Consider the following 17,015-nt stretch of genomic DNA (forward strand, 5'->3'; position numbering starts at 1 on the left):
ACGTAGATTCGTAATATTTCACAAAAAAATAGTAATCTATCTCAATTAATTGTAAATTTCTTTTTCCCATTGTAACTAAGCTATCGGTTGTGACTTTACTATTGCATTCGTGAGTATCTTCATTGATAATAATTTATCTTTACTTACAAATGTGTAACTTTTCTTTAGGTGACGCGAGTCGTCTTCGATTATTATAATTTTTAAGAATCATTCGTATTTTCCATAAGGAGTATTAATATAATTACAAAAATAGTAATATATTTTCTCCTATAGGAAAAAATACCTAGTTGAGCGTATTTTTCTTTCCACAAACTCATTTAGGCTGAACAATTTTGACACCCCAAAAAAGAGACGGTTATATTATTATGACAAATTTACTCTTTATTAATTTTCATTAAATCGTCAAATTACTGAATTGCATAACACGTAATTTGTGATTTTATCATTCGTTTATCACAAGTATATTAATTTGTAGTTTTTCGTAATTTTAATCAAATTTAACAAAAATTAGCCGATTATACTAATTCAAAGTCTTTGGTGATCAATAAATTAGTTTATAATCAATTTATGTGAATTAATTTGGGATTTTTCGTGATAAAAATAAAAATAAAAAGGTTGTGAACAGTTTAAGGGCGATGAGATGATTAGATGGTCAAACCCTCTGTCTTTTCTCTGGGGCGTCGCCGAGATTACAGCAGCCAGCAGGAGTCCTCTCTCTCTTTCTCTGATCTCTCACAGGTTGGAGACTCTCACCACCAAGCCTTCCAAGTTTTCCCTTTTTCCTTTTCGATTAGGCTCGCGCGCTTTCGAATTCTTGAAAAAGTTGGGGGGAAATTCCGGACCGAGCTTGCCGATTAGAGCGCATTCGAGTCGGAGCGTTCGCGGGATCCGTACATAGCACAAGTACGGCGGTATGGTTTGGCTCGGAGTTGTGGCCGGGGGCCGCTTCTCGCCCATCGCTAACCGCAGCTCGCGTGCGTCGATTTGAATGGATCAGTTCAGTTTCCCTTTGCGAGCTTATTATTAATTGAATTTTCTGTCGTCTGAATAAATGGGTCGCTGTCTTGATCTCTCCTCGAAGTTAAACGGAATCTGGGCCTGGGTCGTTGCCCGTTGCGCTGCCTTTTCCCACCGTTTCCGTTGAGCTGTTGATGAATCGAGTTCGGGTGCGGAAGTGATATCTTCAGAACTCGTCGTTCAAGAGTTCGTGGGGAAAAGCCCAGCAAAATTTTTAAAAATGGGGTTTTTGGGATTTCGACCGGGTCCTGTATGGAGAAGCAAACCAAATTTCCAGTTCTCGACTACCTTGGTTTTTTCGTATCTTGAGTTGACGTCGGCATCCCTTTATGAAGTGGCAGCGTGGCTGTGGTTGTTGTTTCTGTGCTCTCGAGGAAATAAGATTGTAAATGGTGGCTGTTACAGGCTCTAGCCATGTTAGAACACGAAGGGTTTTTTTCTTTTTCTCTTTTTGATTTATCGTTGGTCTGGTCGTAGCTCCATGGCTAGGTATCTGTTACCTTTTCGGTTCGTCAGTTCGTTTCCTCGCCAGAGTGCTTCCTCTGTCCGGCATGTGTTTGGCAATTTAGACCTGAAGGCGACGAAATCCTTATCTTTGTAAAGATTGCCAGGGTAACTTTCAATATGATATAAATGGTCGATGAGGGCCGGATGGATTCTCTAATTTTCGTTTATGCTGTAGCTTTTCCAAACCAAGTTGAATGCCTGAACTAAATGTCTGGTGTTAATTTCAAGTTTATTCTCTTTCAGAGCCCCATCCAAACGGCTGTTGTTCTGGGCACCTTCAAAAATGTCTTGCAGAATTGCCCAAATCCATAAGGTGAGCTCTCATTCTGAAGTCTATGAGCCATGTGACGATTCATTTGCTTTAGTCGACGCATTGCTAGCTGACCGCACTAATCTGTTGGAGCACAAACCAACTCTCTGCCTTGAATTGGGGTGCGGTAGTGGATATGTCATCACTTCTCTGGCGCTTATGCTTGGAGAATTGCCTGGAGTACACTATATCGCTACGGACGTCAATCTTCATGCAGTGAGAGTTACCCGTGAAACATTGCAAGCACACAATGTTCATGCAGATGTGATAGCTACTGATCTTGCATCAGGATTGGACAGCCGTCTAGCCGGTTTGGTTGATGTAATTGTTGTGAACCCGCCTTATGTTCCAACTCCTGATGACGAAGTTGGGCAGGAGGGCATTACCTCTGCATGGGCAGGGGGTGTTGATGGCCGAGCTGTTATCGACAGAATATTGCCGGTTGTAGATAAACTTTTGTCGGATAGAGGTTGGTTTTATATGGTCACTCTCACCAGCAACAATCCATTGCAGATTTGCCGCCAAATGAAAGCGGGAGGCTATGCCTCTAGGATAGTGGTTCAGAGATCAACAGAAGAGGAAAGTCTTCACATCATCAAGTTCTGGCGAGATTCAGGCGATCCAATGTGTAAAAAGGAAACGGCGACGTTGAAGAAGACATCCAGTGGTAAGGTCATGGATTCCGTACTCTCTCAAATTCATCGATTGCCATTCTGGAAAAAAGTCGAAAGCAATGACTGACTCGACATTCTGTATGATGGAGTCCTCTCAATTTATACTGTGTTATGTATAAAATCGTGTTGAGGCAACTAACACATTGTTTAATAGTTGAAAATTAGGCTTCGAATTCCCTTTTTTATCTGAGGATCTTTGAAATAATAGCTTGGGTTTTATTGGAAAATCTCTTTTGTTCCTCTCTTTGTCTAGACTTTGCTACCCTTTTCTTTGTTTGATTTTGTTGTGAAAATTAATCTAATTACCTGGCTGTTTATGATCATTCTGTGGTCTAGAATAAGTTGGATCTGGCTCGTAGGTGTATATCTTTATGGATCTATATGAACAGGTTTACATTAGTCGGTGCTGGTGCACGATTGCAGTCCCTCCGGAATTCACCTAACGGGTAAGCTGGTGTCGCTTTAGATAGCTGTTAGGGCTCGTCCGTTTCTCCCAGTCTTGGTAAAATCCAACCATATCATGGCCTAAATCGTGTTTTCTCGACATGATGATACATGCGATCGGTTAATTAAAACCAAGCCAATATTTCAAGACTGGTCACTGATGAAGTTCAATATGAACCGCCAACGCTGCTAAGTTTCACATTTAGTTTGAAAAGAATCCCAATAAACAATGCAATCAAATGCTTATCCAAACCAAACTTTAATTTCAGAATGAATTCCCCCCAGTTCTGCCAGGCGCAACCGAAAATCTGCCCTAAAACCAGTTCTAATCTTCTCATTGAAGCATACAAAAGCGGATTATTTTGCAATTAAGAAGTCAGTCGGCACTTTCTTTTGCAATTACAACAGAAGGAAGATTTAAAATGAATCAAAGGCAATGGAATGATGAACAATCGAACTCAAAAGCACTGAAAAGAGCATGAATTACACCAGCAGCGAAAACATATAATTTGCCCGGTAAGAGAGGGCGTATGATTAAAAATTTTGGAATAATTTAATCAAAGCTCGAAATAACAAAGGGGAGTTCTCTCGTTCCTAGTTCTTTCTCTTCTTTCTCTAATATCGCACCCTTTCCAACTGCCTAGAACCAACAATGCCCCAATTACACTTTATCATCTACTTTATCATTTACAAGGGGTAGTAGCTCCATACGATTTCGTGGGGTACGGGGAGTCCGAGGAGTCCCTGGTGGCTGTTGGGATAGCATGTGCCGCACGTAACCGTAGAAAGTGCAGCCCAAGAGCGTTATTGCACACCCCACGGCATTCAGGCCCGCAATAGGGTTCCTAAATATGAGCCATGATACCATGACAGCGACTGCAACCTAAATGAATTAAAACAAGTAGCTCGAATTACTTCAGCATGAAAACACGAGGAAAACCAGGAAAAAAAATAAAAATTACATCGCATGAAAAACGTAACATCAGGTAGCGACTGCAATTGGAATGTTCTCATGCACTTCTGGAATTCCAGTAAGTCAACTGAAATCGTCACGTCGTCTAAGGGGAATTATGAAGCATGAATGAAGGATGGACAATAGCAATAAGAATTCCAAACATAGAACAGTAGAACTCGAGCATTATACACTTTTTAAGAGCCTTACCTTGAGATTTCCAGCGACATTAAATGTTACTGCAGTTGTTGAGTGGATCACGTAAAAGATGGAGAAATTTAGGCAAAATGCCAACACTCCAGAACTGAAAATAATGATGAGGGCTGGGATAATAGTTGTGTGGGTTTGAAACCAGAGAAGAACTCCAGGACCTTCAAGAAGGATCGCCGGGACAGCCAAGATCATTGTTGCAAAAGGTGCCATGTAGTATACCGTGTTAATGCTGCAGACTCAAATAAGTTGAGAAAAGTAAATTAGCATCATTCTAGCTACTACAAATTAAGCCGAGCACAAATATCTCACACATGATGATAAATGGAAAATCTCAAATTATTTTCAGAGGGTTCTTCAAACAGTAAATTTCTTCTCGAGGCAGATAAACATCCATCATAAAAGCCTCTATTCAGTGGTCATCAGCACAAATTAGCAGTGCAAACTAATTTGGGCAAGAAGAGGAGGATGGAATAATCGACATTTCGTCTCTGACAGGGGTACTAAATCCATAGTTTATCCCACATGCCAAGTTCAGCTTCCGAATATGAAAACATACCAATATAACATGTTTCTTTAGTCACACAGGAAGAACCACCACCAAACAAGAAAACTAAATGTAGTTACTGGATCAGTGGGGGAAAAAAATGCGGTTTTCATCATAAAAGGCTAGATCGCTTAGTTTGCAAGACTCGAGAATTTGGCATGGGAGAATGAAGGTTTAAGCTAGCCTAACCGTGCTGGAATCTCATTCAATACCCTCATGTGTTTTAAGCTTATGCTGAAAGAACCCCAGTAATGAAAGAGGAGTAGATATATATCTGCAAAGAGAAGCAATAGAATCCAAACCAAACTTAACAAGTAACTAAGTCTAAATGAGCAATTTGCAGCATTTTTCTTGATATCCGTTTCTTACTGTCAAAGTAGGATGCGGGTGCTTTATTATGAGGCTTACTCAAGGCGCACTTCTATGGCATCAATAGCAACAGCTAGACAAGTGCCACCAGATGACATGAAATAACTTACTCATAGATGGATCTATTGTACGATGTCTACATTCCTTGAGCAGTTCAATGCCTATGCCGTTCCCTTTAACCACAATCCACATTGAACATGTGGAGAACTGGACGGGCATGTGTAACTTAAAAAGTCTACCATTACCCAAGGAATCTCTAAGTTAAACCATCAACATTTGCGTGTGGGGATCAATCCAGTTATGAGCATTTATCTGTTAAAATTTCCTTCCATAAGCATTCATCTGGTAGAGCCAAGAAGAAAAGATCATCTCTATCAGCTATACTCTAAAAGAACCGGTCAACCCCAAAGCAAAAGTTTCTTTTGTATCATGCATTTTCCCTCAGCTATTTTCTTTCATGTGATAAATGAACAACCTCCATAGTAGCAGTTACATAATCTAAGTAGTAATATCACATTCCATTGAGAATCTCCTTGTCATTTAATCCAACATACTTTGATGGAAACGACGACACAACAAAGGTGTGTAATGTCTTGGTGTGAAAGGTTCACGACATCCTAAAAGCAGACATGATTGTAAAGGTATATTAGAAGAAATAAGGCAGGAAAAAAACCAGCAACAGGGAACTACCTGTCAAACTTGTATCCATGCAACAGGGATTCTGCAAGAATCGTCTTTGTGGAAGTTGCAAGACAACCAAATAAGGCGGCACAGAACCCCAGCATGTTAAAACTAAGCTCCGTAATTGATGTAAGAAGAATTCCCCCGACGATTGGCACCAAAGAAGCCCAAATACGCCAATCAAAGTATTTTCTCCACACAAGCCACTGCAAAACAACTGTTCAGATCCATAGTTAGCAGGATCTTCTGATTGCTTAATATGATCAAATGCAGTATTTAAAAGCATTATACTCCGCGAAATAAATATTTCACACTAACCTGTTGTTGCGGGAGTGAATGACTTTATTGTCTGCATGAAAGAAACTGGGATGTAACGTAAACTCACATTCCCGAGGACAATGTTTATACAGAACACAAAGGACATGGGAAAAATTCGTCTCCAGCGATCTTCGGTGTCAACAACTATCAAGGGCTTCAGCTTCAGCACTTTTATAACCATGTAAGCTCCGATAGACGAGCATATGAAGTGGACACATGACACGGTCAGAGGAAACTTGAAATCCAATTTCTGCGGAGCAAAACATAATTATTCTCAAGAAATCTACGAAATGAGCAAGGACATCCTATATTCAGGGAAAACCCATTCATTTAACCGAAATTCACCTCTCGATGAACTAACGCATCGCAAATTACTGAGAAAGCAATCAGAATCAACTGTTCGAGGACTACTGAAAACAAGAATAGGTAAGGATTCTGTTCATTCAGATTCTTTCTAAGAATAAAGTAAGGGCAATCTCCTCGACAGCTTAAAAGAGATGCAAGTCCAAACTGAACCTCTTCCTGAGAAATACAGGATCCAATGATTCGCACCGAGATCATCAATGCAGCAGACCAGTCGATATTTGAAAAAATTGGGACTAGGAGAAAGGCAACAGAGTTCGAATAGAAATTGGATCCGGCGATGGGATGGATCGCGTAGATTGTATATTTCTAAAATCTTTAAATCCTTCGCGCTGTCTTGTCTTCGATCATCAGCTTGAGATACGAGACAATACACAAAACGAAAAGCACAAGAAGGAGGAGGTATGGGAAATTACAGTCTTGCTGATCCAAGTGACGAAATTTAATAAAGAACAAGTAAAACCGAGAATTCAGAGCGGAGCCCAAAACGATGAGCTCAGTATCGGCAGCAACACCCCCACCAGAAGTTCAGTCGGCTAACCAGAGAAGCGCGACGGTCACAATCGTCCGGCCAAAACAGTGATTAAAAAAAATAAAAAAATAAAGAAGAAACTCCGCGAATCGAAGAAAGAGTTCTAAAAAGAGACGGAATCGACAGAAATTAAAACTCATCGCAACGCCAGATTCCAGAGGACTAGGAATCGCAGCACGGAACCGAGGCAGCGGACTCGGGATGAATCGAAGGCGAGGGACGGAAGGGGACGGAAGGGAAGGAATTTAGGGAATCGCGAACCTGGAAGATCCACTTGTTCATGATGATGACGGTGACGTTGAAGCCCCACCACTGGACAATGGCGAGGAGAGATCTGAAGACGCTCCACTGGCACAGCACGCCGTCCTCCATCGTCGCCGCCCCCAATCCCTTCCTCCTCCTCCTCCTCCTCCGACGAGCCCAAAAGAAGAAGAGAAGAGAAGAGAAGGGGGAGGGGAAAAAACCTAATCGAATTCCTGCTGCTCGGCGCTCTTCAATCGATCGATCGAAAGCAGCGCCGCAGAAAGAGGGAGAGAGGGAGAGAGAGAGAGAGAGAAGGAGAGAGGGAGAATGCGAGGGAGTGCGTAACGGAGGGAGGGAGGGAGGTGGGGGGGGGTCTAGTAGTCCCATGTGACGCGCGTCGTCTCTGCTGCTGCCGCGATGCGTTGAATTCTAAACGTCTCTCCTCTCCTCTCGCCCTCCCTCGCCATGGATTCTTCGGACTCCTTCCCCTCCTTCTCTCCTCTCTCTCTCTCTCTCTCCTCTCTCGCTCGTCTCCTCGTAATTTTAAGGTCTGGTAAAATCCCTCTCTCTCTCTTCCTTCTCTCGGGTCACGTGTGGGCCCCGCTTCGATGATGGGAGATTAGGGTGAGATCCTCATGAATTTTCTTGCCTAGTAACGCCCTCATCACGCGACGTTTTTAATTTCAACTCCGTAATCCACTGATCGATCGTTTTCGAACACACCCCCCAAAAAAAAATTAATAAATAAATCTGCTGATAGATGAGATCTAATCATGAGAAGTAATCTGAGCTCGAATAAAGGAGCCCTAACTCGATCGGACTTCAGATTGATTGTATCCATAAAAAGGAATTATTTTGTTACCAATGGCCTTGACGACAGGTTAGGCTGGATTGTTGCCACATCTCCCCAAATCCCCCTACTCACATGACCAGCTTGACAATGATTTATCCCGATTCATAAGGATGCTATTGAGGCCACACAATGAATGATCCTATCATGGTACCACAAAATTCACCCTCTTGATTTTAAAGACCATATATGGTTGTCAGTACCAACCTAGGAAATTACAACAATACCTTTGGTTTAACAAATTTTAAAATTATGAGAACATATCAAAGTTTTGCACAAAATCGTAAGATTTGATTATTTCAATACTCCACAGAGCTCCATTACATTTCAAACTTTGATGCACCGATAGCAACAAGGACGAAAATGTTATCTTTGTTGAAATGGGTGGAAATGAAAATGTACATAGAATCATATAATATATATTTCTAACATCTCCTCAAACTCAATTGGAGTTTAGAGAAAAAAGTCTTAAAATGCCCGTGTAGATGTGCAAGTTCTGAAGATCGAAGAGACTAACTAATGGGGACAATAAGCAATTGCATATTTTAAAACTTTTATGACCGAGTAGTGAAGTGATGTGACACTTTTTCATGTATTAATATGCTAATTCGCTAGTTTTCTTCTTCAATAAAAAGGAAAAGGTAAAATCTTGAAGGGCAAATATCACAAAAAATTTCAAACTATACTCAACGCGACATAAATGCTAAAAAGAAACACTATCACAAAAAAAACTTTTAATTTGCCCACTGTAATATAAATATCCTCAATTTCTTTATGTCTAAAAAAAAATCCAAACTCATGCATGTGTGATGTGTAGAATATATTTGTTATATTGATATAAATCTGGGATGTTTTAGTTTTGGATATTTGTGCCGTAGTAGGTAAGTTTAAATTTTTTTATGATGAAAAAAACAGTCTAGAATATTTGTGTCGCGCGGTATATAATGTATAATTTTTTGCGACATTACCCCTAAGTGAAAAGGGACTGCTGTGGTTGCGGACGAAGCGACCGATGAAATGTGGAGTACAGCGCGGGGCATTGACCCGAGGGGGTAACACCCTCCTGCTGTTGAGGACGAGTGCACGTGGGACCGGGTTCCTGTTTTCCGAAGTATCTCTTTTCCGGTGTTCGCGACCGGATTCACGTGCATGCCTACTGGCCAGACGTTCACTGCCTTGAGTTGCATCTTAAATTGTGCTTCTTAATTGTACTATGTTAAGGACCGGCATGGACGGCTTAGTAAAAGCTTCATAGTAAAAACCAAACAGTTCAAAAACTGAAGGAATTGCCAGAATGAGTTGACTCGGCTGATGAGGTTTGGACATCTCCCTCCGCACGTCATGCCCGTTTACTATAAGACTTTCTAAGCTTATGATAGGCCTTAGCCTTATCATGCTTTGGATGTTGTTTATAGAAATTAGGGTATGCTAAAATCGATTTATGAGAGGAGTTTACTGCATTTTGAAAACATACATCCAAAGGCAAAGTGGGTTGAATTGACCTGCATGCGATTGTTTATTAGTTAGGCTTTCGATTTGAACCTTCCCATGAATCTTCTTATGCAGCTCATATTGCCATTTTGGAAGTTCGCAAGCTTGCCTCCAAGTTGGTGATTTGGTAACATCTCTTCACTGCTTTATTATGGTAGATCGGAGTGAAGTGATTGGTACACAACACCTTTCTTTGCAATCCCTTTTGGCGTTGATGATGCTGCATGGGTGGGAGGGGCTTTTAATCCTCGGACTTCGTTGTGACGTTGATTCTATCATGAAAGCTCCCACCTACCTAATTTGCCTTAACTTATGTCAAATCCCATACACATTGGCCATAGAAATCAATGAAAGAAAAGACCCATTTCAAAATAAATGCAAGTTGATTTGTCCTTAGATCCATATAGGATTAGTTTATAGATCAGTCTTTAGATCGTCGCTCTCAGTCTTCAATTCAAGTAGTTGAAACCGTTTCTACTCCCCTCTTTTTCTATTTTGAAAACATAGATGAATTAACCATACCGATACAAGATAAAAATGCAACAAAAATGTAAAATTAACCTTGATAGTTTGTTTTATTCAATTTTATTTTAATTTATATACGTGTGTATGTAAAGGAACCACGACTGAGGTTTTGCACGGAACATTAACAACGAAAAGTATACCGAGGTTGGCAAAGAATATGAAAGAAATATGCCACAAAAGATTCCCCTCTGTGAGACCCACTCATTACTTTCACGGAATGCGCAGCCGGCGAAAACGACCGTCCATAACTTCTCTATTTTCTTCACCTTTGCGTCCCGTTTTACCGTACCATTCTGATAAAATAACTTCCATTTTCATCATCATACAAGATGAGAATGCATAATCAAAGCACCCACGGAGGAAAAAAAACACTTCGACTGCTAAAGTCGACACATTTACTTCTGCATTTGCTTCTAAACTTTCTAGACCCGCGTCTCGAGAAAGGGCCGGGAAAAAAAAAATCCCCAAAAGGGAGAGAAGGTCTCGATTCGATTAACTCATATGACACGATTTTTTCTTGTAAATTCGTCAAAGGAGCTGGGTAACCCGTCTTGCATCGACGGTCGGCGGCGAAGTCAACCGTGTAAGGTGGAGCATGGCCTAGTTCCCCCTTTTTTCTTATTTTTCTCGATGGAGCTTTGCTAAAAATATCTTTGCTTGAGGGTTCAACTGCGTCAAGCTGAAGTCAACCGCACTATCAATTCTCGTATTAAAGAAATTTGTTTTGGTTGGAGTTGACGCTGACTGTACCTGTACCTCGGAGTTGAGCCACGCATGTTCTTCGAGTCTTGAGAATTGAGCAAAGTTGCTTCTGCCCCTGTAATTTGGAAATTGTCTTCGCTTTCGCCTCCTTCCGTTTCGTCCCGTCTCGATTAGCCCCTTTCCCATGGACACGAACTCTCGAGCTACCCCAGATTTCCAGCTCTTTATTCGCCTGTAGAATCAAAGTCTAACGAATTCTATGGTAAAAAAATAAAAAATAATATATCAAATACGGCAAATATGTTTACTTCGACCGAGAAGAATAGTCCAATTAGTTATAAATTTATGATATGAATTCAATAATGAAATTTTTAATTTTAATAATCGAGTTTTCTAATGAAGTCCGTCCAGTTAATTTTCACTGAAAATCACTAACATTAGAGTATATCACGTAAAATAGCTAGCGATCACTAAATAGTCAAGTCATCTGAAAAGAAAATTGACTGAAAATTGCATTAAAATTTGACATAAAGTTTTAAGACTAAATTGGAAAAATCGTAAAGTTTAAAACATAATTGACATCCATAAAATAAGCCTAAGATCGATTAGATAATTTTCTCAATTCTTCCAATAAAAGGAGGAATAATGAATTTGCGATCAACATTCGATAACGTAAATCGTAAGAATTGGTAATTGAGTGCGTTTGTGTGCGTTTGTTTTTTTTGTTATTTTTTGGTTGTCTTTTGGTAAAAGATCTAAGGCTAATAGGATACGTAAAATAAAAATCAGATGATTACACAGTCGGCCAGGGTCAAGACTCGGGGGTACATGGCCCTACTAAAATCACCTAACTTATTTCCGTTGGTCAAAACCGAAGGGCATGGATCCTAGACCAACGGCGGATCTACTGCCTCTCCAAAGAGCTGTCGCATTCGTTTCGAGCACAGAGACGACCGTCTCGCACACTTGACCAGACTAGTTCAAAGTGGGCCTCCTTGTCCTGAGGGTTACAATTCATGATTCCAAGTTTCAACAGCTTAATAAAGTGAAGGGTCCATTGCATAGGGGAGCCATCGTCGACTTTGACCAAATTGCCAGGGGTTTGGCGAGTGCGAATAGATGGCTAGGATTGATTTCAAGATCCTGGAGCTCACGCAGAAACGACGGGCTTTTGGGTGCGTTTTGAACTTCAAAATTTGACATGTTGCTTCATAGCCAAGCTCTAGGTCTTGGACTTCTATAATGCTTGATGGGGCATTCCCTTGAAACCTCGGATGGTCTTTGAAGTTTAGGCAGATGGAGCCTACTTTCATAGCTAGCCCTTAGATGCTTTCAATGGTCAAGGCAGGCATCCTTCGAAACCTTGGATGGTCTTTGACTTGGATGGTCTTTGAAGTAAAGGCACATAAAATGTGGACTTTATAATGTATTCAGGTCTCTAAGCATTCGATTCATGGACCCATCAATTGCCTGGAACCACTTAGGGTGCGCATGGATTTATTTCTGTGCTTTTTTTTTTCGCAAATGAAACAAAAAGTGTTTTTATTAGGAACAATTTTTGAACAAAAGAACGCGTTTGGTAACGTTTGTCCGGAAATAAAAATGAACAAAACACGTTTGGTTAAATTTTATTATTTTTTTGTTTCTTTTAATTTTTAAATATTTTTTATTATTTTTTATTTTTTCCTTTCTTTTTATTTTTCTTTTTTCGGCCACCGGCCTCCGGCGACGGCCGACGGGGCGCGGCCTCGCCCGCCCACGGCGAGGCCGAGCTGGCCGTGGTTGGGCGAGGCTCGGCCTCGCCCAGGGCGGGCGAGCTCGGGCTCGCCCGGCCATGGCGAGCTCGGGCTCGCCGGATCCGGGCGAGCCCGAGCTCGCCCGGCCAAGGCGAGGCTCGGCCTCGCCGCGGGCAACGCCGAGCCTCGCCTTGGCCGGGCGAGCTCGGGCTCGCCAGATCCGGCGAGCCCGAGCCTCGCCATGGCCGGGCGAGCTCGAGCTCGCCAGATCCGGCGAGCCCGAGCCTCGCGGGGCCGGCGACGCTCGGCGTCGCCCGGCCAAGGCGAGGCTCGGCCTCGCCCGCGCCGGCGGCCGCCGAGCCTCGCCGGGGGCGGCGCTCGGCCTCGCCGGATCTGGCGAGGAGCCCGAGCCTCGACGGCCGGTCGCCGGCCATGGCCGAGGCCGGCGACCGGCCAAAGAAAAAAATAAGAAAAAAAAAGAAGAAAAGAAGAAGAGAAGAAGAAGAGAGAGAAGAGTCGTTTTTGTTCTTTTGTTCTTCCAAGAAGTGTTTCTTTTCCATGCACGCCCTTAGTAACTCGATTGATGTGAAAAGAACACATCAGACGGTTCTACTTCTATAGTTTTCTTGACAAAGTAAAGCCTTTATCTGATGTTTTCAGTATGTTAAAGATGGATTAACATCACAGGTTCTGTCTGATAGGCTAAAAATGAATGGTTCCAAAATCCTCTCAATTTTCCAGCAGCGGGCTTGATTTAAGAAACCTACTGGTCCATGAGATATGCGAAATATTATTATTATTATTATTATTTATTTTATTTTTTATTATTATTTATTTTATTTTTTTCGGTTGGGGGAGGGGGTTCAAAACAGCTTCCTCTTCTTCTTTGCCATCGGTCAGTGGCTTTCAATCGCATATCACTGATCGCCGTCATCAGTGACTATCGCCACCATTCACCGCTGGTCAAGGAGAGAGTCGAATTCCCTTTATCGTTGTAAGAGGACTGGAATTGTTGGCTTCATAACGTCAGTGGTTTTCAATTGCATATCATTGATCGCAGTCATCAGTGACTATTGCCGCCATTCACCGTCGGTCACGGAGAGAGTCGAATTCCCTTTATTGTTGTTAGAGGACTGGAATTGTTGGTTTCATAACGATGTCACGTGACCAAGAAAACACTAGAATGTCCTCCTCCACCCTAAAGAAAGAGAAACCACCACACTGGGGGAAAACATGGTTAATTTGAAAAGTCCATAACGGGGCTTAACAAACAAAACTCCGTCTTCGTATTGCAGATGGGCCTTCCGCACATGGATAGTTACATTTTTGGTCCATCCAAGGAAGCTCCAAATTTATAGGCACTGTTTCTATGCCTAATCTCCAGTTTATACATCAGACGAGTAAGAAATTATGAAACCTCTCAGTATTCAAGTATCGGCAGCATTTCCAACTAATAAGAACACCGGCAAAGAAGAGTTCAGATGACAAACTTGGAGGCAGGGGATTTTGCATCTTCTCCCACTTTATTTCCTGGTACACACGAAAAAGACGGCCAATCAGATACATTAGCAATTAGTTTCAGATAGCAACTGATACTTGGTATACCCGGAACCATGACCAAAAAAGGCACATACATCACACAAGAGCTTGTCATAATATATGTATGAAGAAGATCTACATATGTGTACATCGACAACCATCTACCCATTTATCGATCTCTGAAAGTGTGATATGAGTATTCCCTTGTGAAGATCTACATAAGCTATAGCCAATGGCAATTCTTTTAATGCATTAGAAAACTAGTCTGCCATGAAATGGAAGGCCACAAAGATGCTAGAGCTGCTTAAAAAGCAACACTCTAAGTCTCAACGATGTTCCTCTAGACAGATCTATATCCCAGCCAATACATGCACTTATACATGCAGACAGATGATAAAGTCCGGGCACTAGTAAAGGAACTGATCAACCCCACCCCCTCTCTCTCTTCTGCCACACAAGATTGGGAAACATAAAGGATGCAAGATTTCCAATCATTAAGAGCAAAAATGGGTGGTTGCACTGCCAATACTCTTCCCTTGCTCAACTAATCGACAATTGATAGCAGCACAAACAAATGTCGGAATACTCTTCAAATCTGGAAAAAAGTGTACTGTGACCTAGAACTGATATATCCAATTATTTTGTCAGACATAATTACTTAAAATCACTTGTACCTCATTCTCTTACCTTGCAAGAATCTTTTTCTCATATGACATCTTACTGATATTAGGACTCACAAAGTGAAAAGAGAAAAAGATTGTTTCCCTAATTCAGTTCTACTGGCTTAGAGGCACTAATGCATTGCTTCATCATTAAGAAACCAGTTCTAGGTCATGAGATATGTCCTTTTTAATTCAGAAATGTAGACTGACCCCCTTCCCTGCAGACTGCAGAGAGATATAATTGCCTAATAACACAGGTTCTAAAAATCCTAATTCTCGCTTCTCGGGTATAATTTAACTATTCAAACCCCATGTCCTCATTTGCTTCCTGAAAATTAACTCTTCGAAAACTTTGGAAAGAGAAAGATCACTAAGTACATCACATCCAGGGTTCAAATTGGGCTGCAAAAGGGATGTAGCCCACGATTCTCCAACCCAAACAATATCAGCATTTAATAACTGCACCATCGTTAAAGGACTTCAAAACCTAAGTCGTAAGGCATCTTCAATAAGGATTCTGTATGTGCTTCATCAGCTTCCCTCCCAGGGTTATTCAAATGCCCCACAGGCCACATTCCTATACCCTTTACTCAGTTCAAGGTTTATTATTACAGAAAAGAGAGAGACTGAAGCAAGAATGGGAGCAGTATTCCTCCAAAGTGTCCTAAGGAGACAAAATTTACAGAGTACAAGCACACAATGAGCCTACAACAGAAATGTATTCAAGCAAACTAGTAGTGAAACAGAAAAAACATGATCAAACGTTCCATGACTGCCACTTCAAGAAATTTGCTGGATAATTAAGCGCAGAATTTGACAGGATACCCTTCTAACCAATCACATTACCGCAATCAAAGAACCCTGTGGATGGTCTAGGATTATCACCCATCTTAGCATCAAAAGCTCCCTAACCAATCAAATCACACTTATGGCAGCCCAAAACAAGAGATGCCTCATAGTCTAAACTCTATCCTATTGTTCTTCAAAACTGTTTACATAATTTCATATGCACGTTTCCGGCCACATTATAAGAGTAGCCAATTAAACAATTCACGGCCAATTTCATGCAAAAAGATCATTGAAGCGGCGCTGATTGGGTTTTCCACGAAATGTCTCTTCTCGACTCGTGCCCGAGATGTTCACGACTTCGAACCGACGATTAGAGCACCCCGGTTTTCTGCAATCTAGTACTCGTGGATCGACGACACCGAGAAACTTCATAGAGAGAGAGAGAGAGAGAGAGAGAGAGAGAGAGAGTACCGGGCTGCGGAGCCGGGGCTTCGCCATAGATGACTTTGAGCTTGGCGAGAGGGAGGAGAGCAGAGTCGGAGGCGGCTTCCGCGAACAGCTGCTGCTTCCAATCCCACATGGCCTTCTTCGTGGCCTTGTTCGAGCTGACGAGGGAGTCCTTCTCGGCCTCGAGGGCCTCGATGTACTTCTGCTGGTTCACCGACCTCACGCACAGGGCCGCGAAGGCGCCCACCAAGCAGACGTCGACGACGATGTTGTTGTTCGCGACTTTCGCGAGCGCGGCCAGCGCCCTGTTCGCTGCCTCCATCGTCGGAGCTCGCCGAGGACCCGAGGGTTTTTCGGCTCGATTTGCAGAGGGTGGATTGGAGAACACGACGGCCCAACTCGGCGTGAACCGAACTCAACTCTAGTCAGCGCAGGAGGGAGAGGGAGGGAGAGAGGGGGGCGTTATTTTACCTTCCAAAAATCGGACATAAAAATAAATTACCAGATGATTTGGCCAAAAAAAAAAAAAAAAAAAAAAAAGCCTCTCCACCGCCAAATTTTTCTTAAGCAACACTTGATAAATATCATAATATTTATAAATTTATACGTGGATTCATATATAATTTTTTCATAATTTTTGGGACTAAGTTATAATTTCTATAGAGATAATCGCAAAATAATCTATGTGATTTATGAACTTTTAATTTATTTAATGTAAGTTTTGAACCTTAGTCCATTATACTATATGGTTTGTGAACTATTGATTTGCTTATTGTGATCTTTAGACTTTTGATATGTGCACGAACTATATGAAAATGTTCAATATTGTCATTCATTTTATTTAAGTTTTGGACAAATATTTAATATTTTCTTATAATTTATGGATCAAGAGTCTGTAAAGTACATTGAATTAATTAAAAATTCACGAGATATTACTTATTACGTTAAAGTTTATTGATTGTATTGAACAAATTAAAAACTTATAAATCATGTTATATAATGGGTTAAAATTTAGGAAGTTCAAATTCAAAAGTTATTTATGTTATTTTCTATTTTTTACTACAAGGTGAAGATTTGGAATATACGTGAATAACAAATAAAGACTAT

At 41.4% G+C, this 17,015-nt stretch overlaps 3 protein-coding genes across 6 annotated transcripts; 1 reads left to right on the plus strand and 2 right to left on the minus strand.

Moving 5' to 3' along the window:
• Window positions 1-647: 647 nt before the first annotated feature.
• LOC104450501 (methyltransferase N6AMT1) lies at window positions 648-2,831 on the plus strand. Of its 4 annotated transcripts, none has more exons than XM_010065082.3 (2): window positions 648-738; window positions 1,768-2,831. In XM_010065082.3, the coding sequence occupies exon 2, from the start codon at window positions 1,808-1,810 to the stop codon at window positions 2,573-2,575; it is 768 nt and encodes a 255-aa protein (XP_010063384.1). In that variant the 5' UTR covers window positions 648-738; window positions 1,768-1,807; the 3' UTR covers window positions 2,576-2,831. The 4 variants fall into 4 exon arrangements, with proteins under 4 accessions (XP_010063384.1, XP_010063383.2, XP_039171224.1 ...); XM_010065081.3 differs by lacking the exon at window positions 648-738 and adding an exon at window positions 745-996; XM_039315290.1 differs by lacking the exon at window positions 648-738 and adding an exon at window positions 1,003-1,653.
• A 576-nt stretch (window positions 2,832-3,407) lies between these two features.
• Window positions 3,408-7,688, minus strand: LOC104450502 (UDP-galactose transporter 1). The gene is made up of 5 exons (XM_010065084.3): window positions 7,186-7,688; window positions 6,030-6,279; window positions 5,721-5,928; window positions 4,115-4,346; window positions 3,408-3,835 (listed from the first exon to the last, which is right to left on the minus strand). Exons 1-5 carry the CDS (start codon window positions 7,552-7,554, stop codon window positions 3,614-3,616), a joined length of 1,281 nt encoding a protein of 426 aa, XP_010063386.2. The 5' UTR covers window positions 7,555-7,688; the 3' UTR covers window positions 3,408-3,613.
• A 6,005-nt stretch (window positions 7,689-13,693) lies between these two features.
• Window positions 13,694-16,350, minus strand: LOC104450504. The gene is made up of 2 exons (XM_010065085.3): window positions 15,933-16,350; window positions 13,694-14,001 (listed from the first exon to the last, which is right to left on the minus strand). The coding sequence occupies exons 1-2, from the start codon at window positions 16,228-16,230 to the stop codon at window positions 13,949-13,951; spliced, it is 351 nt and encodes a 116-aa protein (XP_010063387.2). The 5' UTR covers window positions 16,231-16,350; the 3' UTR covers window positions 13,694-13,948.
• Between the last annotated feature and the right edge of the window lie 665 nt (window positions 16,351-17,015).

Source organism: Eucalyptus grandis, chromosome 6, assembly GCF_016545825.1.
Source record: "Eucalyptus grandis isolate ANBG69807.140 chromosome 6, ASM1654582v1, whole genome shotgun sequence".
Lineage (NCBI taxonomy): Eukaryota > Viridiplantae > Streptophyta > Magnoliopsida > Myrtales > Myrtaceae > Eucalyptus > Eucalyptus grandis.